This window comes from Platichthys flesus, chromosome 24 (assembly GCF_949316205.1).
Source record: "Platichthys flesus chromosome 24, fPlaFle2.1, whole genome shotgun sequence".
NCBI lineage: Eukaryota > Metazoa > Chordata > Actinopteri > Pleuronectiformes > Pleuronectidae > Platichthys > Platichthys flesus.
This window is the reverse complement of record NC_084968.1, coordinates 1,140,038-1,156,731: the sequence shown is the minus strand read 5'-3', so window position 1 is coordinate 1,156,731 and position 16,694 is coordinate 1,140,038. Positions and strand designations below refer to the sequence as shown.

Here is a 16,694-nt window from a genome sequence, read left to right as displayed (position 1 = left end):
CTGACCTTGTCTCTTTCCTCAACCATCACAAACGTTTACATAGATGTTTGCAAATTATCATCTTTTTAATGACTAACAAGTTGATTACAAATACTGCTAATACCATCAATACAAATATTTATCAACCTGTTAAATAAGCCCTTATAACAGCTTGATAGTTCAGACGGCATCGTAGCATGGTTTTTATGTCTTCTGTGAAAATGGATTTCCATTGAAACATTAGAATCAAACATTAACACATCTTTGTCTCCCTTTGCTCTCCAGCTGACATCCTGCTCTTCGCTGTGCCTCCAGTCTACGAGAAGAACAAGGTGAGACTGACCCTCCCACCCAGGTCATGGTGAATATATCAGATGAAAGCCTGACTCTCAGTCAGCTGCCCACATCCCCCACTATCCCCTGGGTAATACAATATAGCAATCAGCAGGGAGCTCACTGGATGACTCCAGCCTTGATCAGACACTGAAGGCTTTCTGCATCCCTCTGGTCCAGCTGCTGAGAGTATGACCTCACTGCACTGTTAGGTCATACAACATGTCTGCCGGCATCACCATTCTTTCTTTTCTTTTCTTCATTTGCTGTATCAGTATTTGTCATCGGCCACATTTTATGATTCCCTCAAAAAGGTGCTGCTTTGTCATTGAGTTATTTTAACTTCACAGTCATACTCCATTTTTATGATTTAATACTCAGCTCTGTTCCATTAAGTATGAGCCGAGGTTTTACATCATCAACCACCTGTGAGACCTTTTGTCTTCATTGTTAAACCAGTCATTTTAAGTTAGGATTCCTTCAATGTTCAGGATATTTTTACTTTATTTTTAAATTATTATCAGGTAAATGATTATCTGATTATCTGATTATCAGGTGAATCAATGGCTTGTCCTTCATGCTCAACCACGAGTTATTACCAACATTGCATCAGTCCTCCGGTTGATCTCATGCTCTCACTTTAACTCATGAGCAAGATCCTCCGATAATCCTTCCAACTAGTTTCCAACATTCTCAGCATCCTCCAGCTGATCCAAACTCAAACTGCCACCAGTAAAGGTTAGAGGTCACAGGTTGAGGAAGCCAACAGCGTGACATCATCAGAGTTGAGAGGTCACACTCTCATCTAACACTCATGGAGAATGTGGTCGACTTTCCTAACTTAGCTTTCACTTTGCTTAAAAGAGCCCCAACACCCCTAATTGAACGGAGGTCTTGCATGTTCCCTTTTAAAATTTGATTTAAATGTATATGTTTTCACTTATACTTATCTCATTATTACCTTCCAGACCCAGATTGATCAGTACATTGACGTGGCACGTACTCAAGTCAACACCACAATGGCCAAGTAAGTGATTCTAATTATCAGTGGGGGGGGGGGGGGTTTAATCAGTAATCATCTTACAATCAGCAGCTTGTACATCCTGATTCGGTTTCTGTATTTCACGCCTGTTTCTTTTTCTCCTCCAGGTTGCAAGAGAAACTTCCTGGAGCTATGAAGCGCAGCAAAACTGAATGATCACCTTCGGCCCATTCGAAACCTCCACATCACCATCATCCTCATCTCCATCACCACCTTAAACCCCCTTAACTTCCCCCAGCCCCCTCTCCACATAACCCAGGGCCCCAGTCTAACTGCCCCTCCCAACTCTATCTACCATCACCACCCTACAGCACTGAACCTTGCTAGGTAGAAAATCTCTGAGCTACTCAATATTCAATGTAAAACTACTGCGCAGCTTAACTTGCAAGCATTAGAAAAGAACTGCGCCTGTGCAGACAGGAAGAGCAGCGCTAGCGAGGAAGTGATGTAATGCCACAGCGAGTCCGCCTGTCTGTGGGCGTGCCACAGGGGAATGGAGGCAGGGTCGAGTGAACTAGACTGAATCTATAACCTGGTTCCATCGTGTACAGCGAGCAGGGGGTGCTTGACAGCCGTTCATCAATAAAAAAGCGAATGTCTGGCCTTAAAACCGCACATTTCCCCAAACATCAACGGAAAATTTAAGCCACAAACAATAAAGAAAAAAAAAAGAGAAAAATAAATAAAAGCAATCTTTTGGACTAGATATGATATGAGTTCATATTTGGAAGCTGGTTAATGGGTCTGCTGTTATTAATTGCCCTGTGTATTGGGTTTGTTTCCATTCACCTTACAGGCACCTCTGTATGTTAGACAGTTTCCGCAATGCACTGAACTTTTCTTTTTGAAACCATCATCAGCCGGGTGAAAGAAACGGTTTTCGGAACACGGAGCCAGCTGTGATAATTTGGTCTAGTTCACCGTCTTGATCAGATGCTTCTCTGGAACAGTTCTGTTTGTATATATTCACCTAAAGACAACTGCAGGCTCTCTGCTGTGTGGAACACGTAAGCCTCGCTTTTTATATCAAAGGACAGTTCCCGCACAGCAGTCCTAACTCCTTTTACGTCGCACCCGTTCAAGCCACAAAGTGTTGATCTCACATGCACTTGTACATTTTGATTCTTCCTATCACTACTTATTACTATTATTGATATGAGTTAGAATGGCTGCTTTGACTCCCTACTAGCTTGACAGCAGCATTGTAAGAGTTATGTTAGTGTCATTGCGCTTCATCATTTACACTGAAACTCTTTCAGAATAAACTCCCGATGGGCTTTTAGGGTATGAAATACTCTTTTAAAGTGTTATCACACCCCTTTATCTCAAAATGGTTTCACAGCGGAATTTCTCAATTAAGGAGTCTGGATTGTGTTAAATCTTATCAGGGTTTCACACAGCTAGTTTTTTTTGTCAGGGATCTTGAAGACCATGAGAAAGGGTTGACAGCTCTTGGGAAATATTTTTGTCAAATAACTTTGTGGAATCTGCATTTAACTGGTGCCATGGTTAACTCAATGATTTAAAAACATGATCTGTCTTTGAAATTCAGATTTACTATTTACAAGTTTATATTGAAACACAAATTTGCTTTCATGTTGCAAGTGTCTGGCCAATTGCTGCCCTGTAGGCGGGCCCTGAATTGACATGTAATTGGAACTTTATTTACTCAAATATTCAAACAAATTCATTAAGGAGCCAGGAGACAAATTGTTAGTTGGAATATGATAGGCAGACTCTGACTCTAGTGATGAATAACAAAATTCAAAAGCAAATGTAATTGGTAGGTTTACTATACTAATTACCAGAATGATTTATTAATGTTATTGAAATAACACATTTCAGACTTCGTACTAGCTTCAGCGGCGACTTGAGAGACATTTTAGAGCTGAGGGGTTGGTGTAACAAACCCGGGCAGTGATATTTTGAGTGCAGCTGCTTATTATAGAGCTCTGCTTGTCACTTTTTTTTTCTCTGACTGCCATGAAGCGCATGTCATAGTATAAGCTGGAAAGATTCTCACCCTTTTATATAGGCTGTATCATAGTTTTGACCCTGACTTTTGTTTAATATGATTATTACTTGTGATTGTTTCAGTGGTGTTTTTGAACTAAAAGTAAAAAACCATAGTCATATGTCGGCGCTACTGCTACAGCTCCATATTGTTTTAAGGGAGGAGTATGTAGAAGGAAATTAAATTACAGGTGTGTCTGTGTTGCTAACCATTTCCCAGTACCACAGAGTGCAAGCCCCTGAATGCTGACAGGCCGACAGTGGAGGGCCGTGCTGTCACTGCTTCTCAGTGCTTACACGACGCGTCTCTCCGCTGAATGTTTTCTCTGGTGGAACATTCCTCTCCATGCATGCCACACCTCTGTGTGTCAACTCGCCAACGTCGTGGTTAACTCCCCGTGCATGATGTCTCATTCGGACCCAGGGTGTTCAAACCCAGATATGCAACATTTCTGTTGGAGATGTTGCACATTAAGTAGGTTCTTTGGAGTAGGTCCCCCCCCCCCACCCCAGTCTGAGCAGCGTCAGTACGGCCCCTACAGACAGATTGTGTGTGCCGTGGGGGGGCTCAGGCCATGATGCAGAGAATGATGGTGTATTAATGCATCCTGCTTATTTATTTGAATGTGAAGAAGTTGCATATTGTAGCTTTAAAAAGTTACATTCTCATTTTCATCTAAAGGTATGACGTAAACCACTGGAATATATATGAAAAGTTTGGTTCAGTTTATTTAAAGGGTCGGTTCAATCAAATTGTAAAAAAAATAAAGATGAAAATTGCTTTTGAGATATTTGCTTCTACTTGATTACAGTAGAGGTAAATAGATGTCGAAAATTTCTATCAAACATCCACAGAAAACTCCTCTATCCAAAAACGGTGTCCTTGTTCTTCTGGATTAACTGTAGAACAGTCAGCTCTTTTAGGGACTATTACTTATTCCAATTTAAATTCCATTATCATCCGTTATGGTGGAGGTAGAAATTGAGATGCTGACTTTAATCTGGAAAACTAAGGCAAATATAAATGTAGTTCTCTGAAGTAAATAATAAACTAGAAGCAAATCCGTTTGCCAGGCTTGATACTACTTGAGGTGTTTTGGTTGAACGGACCCTTTAACGGTCCAGCAGCTACCATTATGCACTGCACCTCTAGGTGAAACTAAAGACCATGTTACCTGCTGTATGTTACTGTGCTACCAGGGTTAACCCATCACTGCAACTCAGAGCTATAGTTTGCTTATTTCTTTAGAGTCTAATATATAATATGAATAACGCCTTGACACATTGAACCTGTTCCCTCACAGCATGTTGCTTTGCTCCTTTTCCCGTTTGTCCAAGTGTGTCTTCATCGGGTTCGGGGGGGTGTGTGGCAGGAATGTGTTTGACTTATCTCGTCTCTTGAGGAGTCTTGTTTTGCTTCTGACTCGTAACTGGTATCTAGATGTTGTTCACTAACATCAGCTTTGTTTTGTATTAGATATGACTTTGGTTTTTGAAGCTTTGGGAAAGATGTTGCAGGAATAAAAAAAGGAAAATTGGAAAAAAACGTATGTGGTCTCTGTACTGATGTCAAAGTGAAATTAATAAAACATGTCAAAGGACTCTGCATCTGTTCATTTGTCTCTGGGCTAAGGGCACTGGAGGGCATCTATACAAAAATACTGTATTTTCCCAGCTTGCCAGCAGTGTGGGAGGATGGGGGATTTAAAAAATGCATCCAGATGAAATATCCAAAACAAGAAGATTTGACTTGGAAGGCAGCTGTCTGTTATGGTGTTTGGGTGGAGAGGCGATTATAGTTTCTAATTTTAGACCAAGCTAGCATACTAAAACCATTAAGGGGTAATAGACACATGAACACTTCCAACACATATCCCCTTTGAAGCCTATGTGGGGTTACGTAATAGAATCAAAGCCACATTTGTATAAATGCTGAAATAAAGCTGCTGTGTTACAGATGAACAGACAGTGCATTGTGGGTATAGCAATGCTGGGCCCTGCTCTCCATACATGGACATCAGCTTCCACATAAACCTGGAGTTGAAGGTTCTGGACATTCAAATCAAAGCAACAAACCTCTGAAGTGCATGTAACTGGATTATAAAAACCTGAAGGCAGATAAAAAACGAGACACGCTGGAGGACAATAAACTGGATCATGATAGTTGGCTAAAATCCTTTAATCCTGAATTAAGTAGAGGCCAGCCAGGCCGTTTTCCTGTGGAGTTTGTATTTTTTCTCCCTGTGCCTGTGAGGGTTTTCTGTCTTCCTCTAATCCTAAACACACACATCGGTCCCGTCAGACTGGCGACATGTATAGAGTTTAACCCACCTCTCATCCGATTTCACCTGGGATCCGCTCCAGCCCTGCATGACCCTCATAGGAGAAGTGGTTTGATAACGGATAGATGACCTGTTTCTGTAAAGCTGTGACAACCATGGAGGTTCCACAGTTAAGTCACTGGATGTCAATTAACCGACTCATTTCAGCAGGTTAAGACATGACCCTGTAGTTCAATGAAATTGGCTCTGTGGCTCTGTGGAGCAGTTACTGTATCTCTGAGCAGATCTGATTTACTGCCAGTTGCAGGCTGTTGCACTGAGGATCCTGTTAAATCTAATCCAGGTTTGATTTGTTGTGGTTAAAGCTTTCCTCTGACATCTTCTTGTTCTGTGGCAGCAGATTAAGGTCCTCTGTACAGCGAGGTCTGTTATAAACTTCGCAAATAACCCCAGGCACTGGGAGGTTGAAGCCCCAACTCCAATGAACCTGCTTAATGTGCAAGTTATCTCAGATGGACTGTATTTCTATAGCCTTTTTCTAGTCTTACCAACCACTCTAAGCACTTAACACTATAAGTCTCAGCCACCCAAAGCATATTAATGCAATATATTGGCAGAATTATTATTTAGCATAGGTTGTTGTATCTATGTGACATAAGACACGTCTTAACTATATAAATAATATAAACAATTAATCATTAATCATTAACGTACATTTTTTTTTGTCTTTTCTCTTGTGCACTGTGAAAGACAGGCACCATGAGCAGGAAAATGTAAATAAGCAGAGAGCATCACAGTGTTGAGTCTTTATTCAAAAGTCATTGGAGAGAATGGAGATGTCACATGTTGGCCATGTACAGATGAAGGGTGAGAAGACAAAGTCAAATTGAAGAAAAATGAGAAGCTGATCATTCACAGTATAAACACACGTACACACAAGCAAAAAGTTTGATCTCATTTTCAATTGCTTTACCATTCACTGTTTGTTCATTTTAAATAATTTAAGTGCTATGTCAGATTTCTACCAGAGCGATGTGTGGGATGGAAAGTCACAGTTTGTCTGCTGTCAGAGCGTTGCAGGGAGTTTGTTAAGAGCTTTTGTACAAGAACGTAATTTCTGATCATTCTTCAAAAATGTAACTATTGAGATTTTATGTGTCATTCACATTTCTGTCCGACAGAGTGATAGGGCCACTGTAAGGAAAGAAAAGGAGATTTGTATGTTATGTCCAACATTTTTTGAAAATGTTGAATTGGCGTCAAAATCTTAGAGAAATTAGATTCTTCTGAATTCAAGAGACAGGGTTGACAGTATAACTTTATAAAGTAATAATTTTACATAAACATCATACTTAGATTTGATATATTCTCTGTTAATAGACTTGGTAGTTTTAACATTTGCATATTTTACTTTCCTGACAGACCAGGATATGTTTTGATAAAAATGTATTACATTTATAATTTAAATTGTTACCCGCATGATGAAATATTTTTTGCTGAAAAATCATCTTCAGCTTTTTACTCAAAATATTTCCATTTTTCTTATTTTCCAAATTCCTTATTCTTCTTATGTGACCTTTTAAATTCCTTCAGTTAAAACTTTGATCTCCAGAAATTATAACTTTATTTTGGCCCTAATACCTGTACAACCCAAAGCAGACACATGTATTTATCTATGTTCACATGTCACCAGCTGACATGTTCTTATCACCGATAAAATGGTTGTTGATGAAACCAGAATCCCTGAGTTACATTTCCTGGTGACATTTTATGGCAGACTTTTCTTTCGCACACACTCTTAGTTTTTCTTCAACTCCATTTTTTTGCATAAACTTTGTACAATGAATGAAAAAAATGAAGCAGTACCAAAGCTGGAGTAGGCTTTTCAAAGTGAAGCCCAGCAGGCTGTCCTCCAGCCGTTTACAAACATTGTTGAAATCTTGAATGAAGTAGAAAAACTGGACATAGTTACAAACATGTTTTGTAGAAACCAGGGTGCATAAAAGTGCTTGTATAAAGGAAAAATAATTCAAATTTTTCATATAAGTATTTACATATTCTTTTTTTGTGCAGCTTTTGGCTCACATGAGTTGTGGATGCTGAAAAGGATGCAGGTCGATGTAGCAACAATGCAAAATGACAGAGAGATAACATATCTCATTAGAATGGATGAGAGAGAGGAGGAGGTCTCCTCCACTGTAAACAAGGAATTAAATACATTACATTAAGGAGATCGAAACTCATTGACCGCACGCTGGCATTCATTGTCTTCAGCAATAACATCAAACACAGTCTCATTCTATTAGCTGTACAGAAGGAAAGCTGGGGTTTAGTACATATTTTAGGGCAAAGTGCTGTGTTGTCTTCAGACACATTATCATCAAACTAATTCAACCCGGCCTTGCCCAAGGTTCTGTTTCTAAGTTCCTAAGAACATAAGACTCTGGCCCCTACCAGAAACAAGCCAGACCTGAACACATGGTTCAGAGGAAAACATGATGACAGTCATTCAAAAGTAAAAGTCCAGGGAGCCATTCGGTGTTGAAAGTATAGGAAGAAGCAAGAAGGAGTTTGAACGTCTAAAGCCCCATTTTCAGTATTAGACCCTGGTCAAACCAGATCAGCAAATATCATGTGTGTGTCCTTTTGAAACATGTAAATGTTTTTATTGTATTTATATAGCACTTTTCTAATCTTGATGACCACTCATCGCACTTTACAGTACATTTTTACATTCACCCATTCATACAGTGCCACTATTAGCTGCACTTCCTTGTTCTATGAGGGGCAAATCGGGGTTCAGCATCTTGCCGGAATTACTTCGGCATGCAGATGGGTCAGACTGGGGATCGAACGGCCGACCTTCAAGTTGGAGGATGACCGCTCTACCCCTCAGTCACAGCCGCCCCATGTGGTGCTGACAACATAAGTAACCATTCGTGAAGCTAGCTTGTAGCTACTGAGCTGACAGGAACATGTTAGCACTAGCAGCCACATGTAAGTGAAACGGTTTTGAAGCCATGCCATTAAAATTTCATAGGAACTAATTTTCTCTGGTATCACACTGGTAGGTGGTTAAATACATGCCATGCGAATACGGTGAATGCCTCTGTTGTTGAGCTTTAGTCTCCGGCAGGGGATTATTTGAAAGAAGAAGGTCCAACACAGCTACTATGTTAGCTTGCAATCCAGCTCTCCATTACCTCAAAAGGTCAACAATGTCATGACCATTTGTTTTTTGGTCAGTGGAACATATTTGGATGTCAAAGGTTCTGTGAGAGATTCCACTGAACACAACAATTAATGCTGTGAAGTCATTAACGTTGGTCTGACTGGGCCCTTAACTGGGGATCCCATTCAGAATTAAATTAATATAAGTATTCCTTAAATACACATTCTACAGAGTATACCATCTGTGCAGTTCCATGTTGTATTTGCCCACATTAAAGCAGACTGATGATGATCTGATTAAACAGATGTGTGTGTGTATATACATATTATATATGTATAAGTTCTTGGTATTCCAATACACATAGTATAGTTTCGGGATAGCAGTAACTACTGGGTCAGTATTGTTATCTATGGTAACAATGGTATCACTTGTTAAAAAGGATTAGGATTTGACAGACATATCTGTAAAGCTCAGATTATGTGCATCCATGCAAATGTGCAGTTCCTAAAACATCCCATGAGGTTCTTGTGTAATACTGGTCCCGTGCAAATAAGGCTTTAATTTCAAATGAGTGGCTGGACTTTGAGTTTTTAGGCCATGACATTTTAGGTTGTCTCATTTCCTTTGCAGCAGTTGCAATCTGCACCTTCGCCCACAAAAGTACTCTCAGATTTAGAATTCTTGTGTCTCTCAACCTGGGTCTTACTCTCATATCTCTGACCATTGAGACAGCTAGTCACCTGATTGTATAGATTTGGTAACAAAGTTAAAGAAGACAAGGAGCGGGAATAGGACAGTAAGACCATGTCTGATCTGAACGTCCCTGTAACAAAGATAATGAAGGGCTGTTTCTGGACATGGGACTTCTGAGGAGCAACGGACAGAAGCCCTTTTTAAGTGCCAAAGTGTGCTGGAGTTGGAGCTAGCTCTGTGTGCCCGTGGTCCGGGGAGGAGAAGCAGTCATCGGAGTGGGTGAAGTGCAAGGCGACCTGGTTGTAGCTCAGCATAGCCTGCTGCTTCTCCTCTGGGCTGTAGTCCAGAGAGTGGGGGTGCACCTGCTGGATGTGCCTCTTGATGGTGCTGACCTTCAATGTGGCCAGAGTGGCTCCACACACTATGCAGATCAGCCCGTGTCTCCTGCAGTCGTAGTCCATCAGGTATTCCATCCGCCAACGCACCTGGTAGTTCCTCCTCTGGTCCTTCCCGGGGTAATGGCTGTGACGAGAAGGTGTGGCTGCGGTGCCGCTGTCCTTCACTTTCACCCTTCTTCCACTCACACCATCCTCCTTCTTCACTGTCTTACTGGGTCTTGTAACGTCTGGGCAGGTGTCCTCACATGTCTCTCCTGTAGTAGCTTCTCTAAGGTTGATTTCTGCAAAATGAAAAATGAAACTATATTACTTTGATAGTCTTGCCTATTTCCTCTGCCAAAACCTTTTAACATTCAAAGCTGATCTTCTTACAAGTTTCTATGTAATATTGTGTCTTTAAGCGGTAGTATATGAAGATGTGTTTGTTTTACTACGCTCAATCAGCAATGATCCTATTTTATCCCATCAAATTATAAACTTTAGGTTATAACAAGTGATCTGATATAAATTAAGAAGCTGATGTTAACGTTAGAGTTGTGACTCATAGATGCATGGAACCCTGGGCCGATCTGCACTATGAACCAGCTGATGGCTCGGTTATGAATCAGCTGACTGAAGCTGCTACTTCTGCACACAGTGTCTTTAGAAATGTCATAAAAGTTGAAAGGTCGGCGCCAGATTAGCGACAGTAATGTTAGTGTAGCTATGTCAGCGAGTTCATCTCTAAGAATCTACAGGCTCACATGATAAATTCAATGTAATGTTTATCTCCACTGCACTAGTTCCATCAGTCATGTGCCGATGCCCTGCTCTCACTTTTTTTATTCACTAGTTTATTCCACTCACTGTTTTTATACTGTGAACTTCTTCTAGTGTAACTCCTCACTCCTGATGATCTAAAATGCCCTGTCCATAACTTAAGTATCACTTCTTTGAAGAAAAAAACAATAACCAAATAAAAGTAAACTTAAGCCCAGAACTGTGAACATATTGTAATGTTCTTCGCACCTCTGTCTTAAGACAACTTGTAACTCCTGTTCTTATCAAAACAAGTACACATTGTATCAAGGGAACTAAATTAAAGTGTACTCTAATGTAAAGCTCGAAAGGTGACCTCTTTGCAGGAGGTGTTGTTTTTTACACTAACTTGATAACTACAGCTTAAAAGCAATTGGAAATGATGAGTGTGGAGAGGTGAGTCTGACTTAAATGTGTTGTTGTGCTAGTTCAATAGGTGCAGTGGAAATGAAATGTATAATAACTTGAGTCAAGTAAAGAAATAAACATTTGGGATTATTCATTTAAAAGCACAAAAAACTGAGCAGATCAGAAAAGAGGGATGATACAGGAATGAAGCCCTCTCTCTGGTGAAAACAAGACCTCTCTATAAGCTGACCGTTTGTTAATATTGGAGAATATTCTTCATAGTGACATGTAACATTGGCATCTCACCATCTTGAGTTTCCATGTCGTCACTAGAATAATCTTTGGTCCAGGCAGCAGCCATGGCTTCCCTTTCTGGTCGGCTGAGGGTTGTGGTCTCAGGGTGACATTCCTTTATGTGGCGCCGGAAGCTGCTGACCTTGGTTTCGTGCAGGACCTGAGAACACACCATACAGAACGTGTCCTGGCCCTGAGGCCCATAGGCCACCAGGTAGTCAAGGCGGAGCCGCCATGGGTCGCCCCCAGGCAGCCGCCTCTTCCTGGGCTGGCGAAGGGGCTGGGATCCCTGTTGCGGAGCTCCTACGCCGCCGTCCTCACCAATGAGACACGTTTCCTGAGTTAAAGTGCCATCACTTTCTGGGTACAAGTCAGTGTTGATCTGGATGGCCTCCGCATCCTGAGCAAATAGGTCCATGCCTTCTTCTTTGGTGCTGGGCTCTGATTTGATTGAGTTTTCTGAATCTTCTGTTGTGGAGCAGAGAAGCATATCATGTGATATATTAAGCACATAAAAATATGTTTTTTTTTCTGTCTAAAGTGCACATGAGGTTTTGGGACTTTGACGCTGTCAGAAACTCATGGAAAGAGCCTGAATGATCAAACCAAATAATCATTTAGGAGCATAATAATAAAACACACTCAGGAACTGTGGTTGGGAGGCAGTGTTGTAAGATTCAAGAGGGGGACAGGATGTCCAGGATGCTTTGCTCATTTATGTTATCTAGATAACATCCAGATATGCAGTCATAAAAATGCTTTTGTGGGTTTGTGCTTGTGATGTCGATACATTTCAAAGTTCAGACAGATTAAGGCTCAATCCCATTTCAACCATTCTCCCGACCCCTACCCGGGGCTTATCAAGGGTTATCTTCCCCTATGAATTTGAACAGCCCTTCAAGAAGTCGACACGTCATCAGTAGTCATCAATGTAAACAGATGTGACAAAAAGTTTGACCGGGGATGTCATTGTTACAACATTGATGGGATCTTAACTAAACCAATGCTATAGCTTGCAGTTACTAAAGTGACAAACCTATATGATCTTTGCTAATGCAGGTGAATCAATGACGTTGGAAATTGAAAAGCTTGGATGCTCGTCATTATTTGACGTATAAATCAAAAGTACACAGCTTCTGGCTGGTTTTTAGGCAACCCTCCGAGGAGGCTTTGTTATTAGAGGAGCAGTTCAGTTCAAGTGCATCATGTATGTTCGTGAAATTACAGGATTATCATGCAGCAAAGACGCGCACTAAACTTGGCCCTAATCCTCCCTCCCAACAGGTATTGGGACAGCTGTTCCCTACATGGGAACCCACAGAACAGAGGGATATGGCCAAGGGCCTAAATGGGATTGGCCGTAAATGATGAGATACATTTTTCAAAACATTTTCACATTTTGTGTTTGAGTGCATGCGGTTTTGAACTGTCTGTTCTCACCATGAGTCTGAGCCCAGGCCTGAAGGATGCAGTGCTTCTCCTCTGAGCTGTAGACCAGGGAGTTAGGGTGGGTGTCCAGCACATGGCTCTTGATGTGGTCAAGGTGAAGGGAGGGTAGCTCTCCTCCGCACACCATGCACATTAGCTGGCCAGCCTCTGCTTCGTACTCCATCAGGAACTCCTGACGGAACCAAGCATGCAGTGAGTCATTCAGGTAGCGCTCCAAAGTTTGAGCCGATGGTCCGGACAGATCCTGCTCATCCTCCTCCTGGGTCTGTGGGACTTCAACCTCTTCAGATTTGGGAGACAGACTGAGGGCTTGTTGTGGCTGCTCATGGGGAGTCACAAGATCCAGGAGATCTGCAAGGAATCAATAAGAACGGGAGCTCGTATTTAAAAAACTGAAAAATACAAAGGGTCTTTCTGATACTACCACCAGGGAGTAGAAATGTCCAGTTAAAAAATTACATAATCCATTTGACTGTTTTTGAACAGTATTACATTCAAAGCTTAGAAGAATTATAATATTTACATTCTTCCTGTGCTACACTACTTACTGTTACTTATCATTATCTATAAATGATTACTAAACATGGCTTAATCTTTGTTTTTACATTTAAAAAAATAATAAATTAAGAAGAGGAATCAACAATGCCTGCAGTAGCAGGAGGTGTGGGGATGGCAACAAAGGGCCTGAAGGAAACTAATGCTATGGTCTTGCTTTCAAGTCGGCTATGAAACCTATTTTCCATGTATGCAGGTAAATAGAGTTTCTTATCAGCTTTTTTACAAGTACATGTGCATGACTAAAGAAGTGATGCAATGTCTAACTGAAAAAATCAGTTAAATAACTAATGTATTTCAGTAAGAAGTAGCATGAATGAGATGAAAACATGAATATGAATCTCTGTGTTCGGTACAGAGATGGAGTCAGGATGCGGTTAGCCTAGCTTAGCATATAGACTGGAAGAAGGGGGACACAGCTAACCTGTTCAAAAATACACCTGGCAACACCTCTAAAGCTCACAGATCAACTAATGTATTCCAGACAGACTTTGTTTTCATTTTTGGATGACCTCTACCTTGATTTTAAAAAAAGGTTTCCAACAGTGAGTGTTGTGTTTCATTTCAGAGTTAAAATGCATGTGAAAAATACACACTTCTCCTCTGTTTTTCAATTCATGGAAATGTCAAAAGCTTTTCCCTGGCTACATGTCACAACAGGCAATAATTCAAAATATATAGCGTCTCAAATATATCCAACATTTTTACACGTCATGCCCAGGCACAGTCCTCCCTTCTCCTTTTACTGACACATCATTTGTGAATCATTACATCATTGTCTCCTCCTCTCACTTGGAGCCAAAACACAAACTCATACTGCCACCAAGTGTGAGATCTACAGCACTTCTAGCCAATCCTATCTGAGCAGAGTCCTACCCACCAGCAGCATGTTGGCCTGAGTCCAGCTGCTCTTCTTCTTCCTGTGGTAAAGGTCCAACAGCAGAGCTGTACGATCTTTGACTCCCCCCCAGGCTCAGGTGGCTCTCCCAGCCCGAGCGAATCACCTCCTTGTCGGCAGCACTCCACAGCAAGGAGTCTGGGTGCTTCTGTCTTATGTGTCTCTTTATGGTGCTGAGCTTTAGAGTGGCCAGTGAGCTGCCGCACACCATGCAGATCATCCCATGCCGCTGGGGGTCAAAGTCCATCAGGTACTCACTACGCCAGTACTCGTGGTAGTAGCGGCGGTGGTCCCGACCTGGGATACGGCTGAGGCCTGGGCGCGAGGCCCTCTGCACCCTGGGTTTTCGTCCAGAGGGCCCAGGGGCCAGGGAGAGGAGCAAGGGATGGTCAGGACCCTCTGTGATGCTCCAGTAGCTGGTACCTGGAGATGTGACAGCTGTGACCATGTCAGCCCCTGATTCCTCCTCACCATGGCCATTGGCAAGACCATCCTCTTCTAGCAGGAACAAGAGAGAACACAAATAAAACCTTATAAGTTGCAACTTCACACAAGTATGGTAAATATATCTTTAGTATGGTTGAGCAATTATATGTTTTCTAATAGGCAACATTCTTTTGGGGTTTCTTGAGCTCGAAGGCTCAAAAACACGTATTTTTTTATAATAATAATAAAAAAATCAATGACACAGAGAAGGAGTGTATCTAATGTCGATCTGGCTTATCCCCAATCCATTTCATGATATCAGTACTGAAGCAGATGGATCAAGAGTGTGGAGAGGAAATGCTGATGGATCTGGTTATGGAACTTCAAGTTATTTTTATTCTAGTGCACTACAATATCACACAGTGACAGACCATCGAGTTATATATATTTCAATTATATGTTAATTGTATAGAGACAAATCATAGAATACATGATCTCAAAGCACTTTACGTATTAAGTGTTAATAACCTTAAATTGTGGAGAAACACTTTCCACAATAACTGGAATATAACCAATATGAGCAGATGGAATAAAAATTGGAAAATGTCACCTGCTAAATAACAAGAAGAATCAGTAGAGATGAGTTACACTATTCAAACAGTAACGTCCTAAAGTCTGTTACAGCCAGTTCAATGTTTCTATATGACACTGGAACGTGTATGTGCTGACATGTGGAACTACTGCTCATTGTGAAACGTAAATTCTTTGCATCAACATGTGTCTCTGCTCTCATACACAGATACCTCTTGATTTAAATTGACAGAGGAATTGTACATATTGTCATTAAATCTCCATTATATGTGATGACATCACATTGCTCTTAATGAACCTCAGCTTGCTTATATGGCTTAAACAGCCTCTGGGTGTCTTTTACCATAAAGGTGGAGGGATCATTATTATTTATTATAACATCATTATTCCTGCAGCTCATTTGATCCAAGCAGCCATAGGGTTGTCTATTGACCGCTAGGTGGCAGCAGAGAGTGTGTCCGCCTGCCTGCGTGCTGTTGAGCCTTTGTTTATAGGAGCCACAGAGACAGAGGGGCCATGCTGCTCTCTGGCATTGTCCCTGACACAGAGTAACTGGCTGCGGGACAATGGCCGTGGCCCTGACAGCCACACAGACCCACTCAGCAACAATAACGACACTGGTTTTCTCCCCTTTACCTCCCAGCTCACTCTCCTCTGGCGTCGCTTCCTCTTCTCCGCTTATTATTAATGAGAGCAGCTCAGTCTGCTCGGCGCACCGGGGCTCGGGCTCCCGTCCCCCGCTCTCTGCCTCTTCCATCACCGGGCCTCTTTAAACCCGTGCTCGTCTTCCTTCCTTCCGTCCCTGTAGCGCGGCGCCGACTTGTCACGCTCGCCACAACAACATGTTCGCGGCGGCAACCCGCTCACCCCGCTCGACACGCATCTGTCCGCCGTAACGAGCCGAGGAGCCCGTGCTCTGCGATGTCCCCCACACGCGCCCCCCGCACGCACGGGAGCCAAGTTAACTTTTCATACAACCACACCGGCAGGTATTCAGGTATTCCTCCGCGAACGCAGCGCGCTCCTCCGGCCTGTCTGTGGGGAAGCGCCGCGGCGCAGGCCGACACTCATGTATTTTAAGGCTCCTGCTTGTCTTCAGGGTGGGGAGCCGGACTAGGGGCCCCTGGGGCTCCTTAAGGGGCTCCTGGGTAAATTTAAAGAGACAGTAGCAGCGTCGACAATGCACCCCCACCCCCCTGTGCGTGTGCGTGAGTGTATACGTGTGTGCACGGGATGGGGGGCAGCGAGGCAGCAGGCGCTAATACAGATAAGCTGCTAATACTAATGCTGTTGTTCTCACAAAATCATGCGGCGAGAGAAGGCTTGCTGCGGGGAAGCATCGGTTAACACACGAGGCGGGGCCTTGCTGAATCAGGGCCCCACAGCTCCGCCGGCTCATAATGTTTAGTGCGTGAGCTCCGGC

The 16,694-nt window shown here is 42.3% G+C and overlaps 2 protein-coding genes across 4 annotated transcripts in view; one reads left to right on the top strand and one right to left on the bottom strand.

Annotated features, from left to right (window-relative positions):
- Positions 1 to 4,968, top strand: part of rtn3 (reticulon 3) — a 28,337-nt gene extending 23,369 nt beyond the window's left edge. For all 3 annotated transcript variants that reach the window (XM_062384468.1, XM_062384466.1, XM_062384467.1), the window contains 3 exons: positions 265 to 311; positions 1,281 to 1,339; positions 1,462 to 4,968. In XM_062384468.1, the coding sequence (XP_062240452.1) occupies positions 265 to 311; positions 1,281 to 1,339; positions 1,462 to 1,510 (155 nt within the window). In that variant the 3' untranslated portion in view covers positions 1,511 to 4,968. The remainder of the gene's footprint in view (positions 1 to 264; positions 312 to 1,280; positions 1,340 to 1,461) is intronic.
- A 1,475-nt stretch (positions 4,969 to 6,443) lies between these two features.
- On the bottom strand, positions 6,444 to 16,379 carry zfta (zinc finger translocation associated). The gene is made up of 5 exons (XM_062384589.1): positions 15,908 to 16,379; positions 14,237 to 14,752; positions 12,793 to 13,152; positions 11,365 to 11,820; positions 6,444 to 10,193 (listed from the first exon to the last, which is right to left on the bottom strand). The coding sequence occupies exons 1-5, from the start codon at positions 16,026 to 16,028 to the stop codon at positions 9,715 to 9,717; spliced, it is 1,932 nt and encodes a 643-aa protein (XP_062240573.1). The 5' UTR covers positions 16,029 to 16,379; the 3' UTR covers positions 6,444 to 9,714.
- Between the last annotated feature and the right edge of the window lie 315 nt (positions 16,380 to 16,694).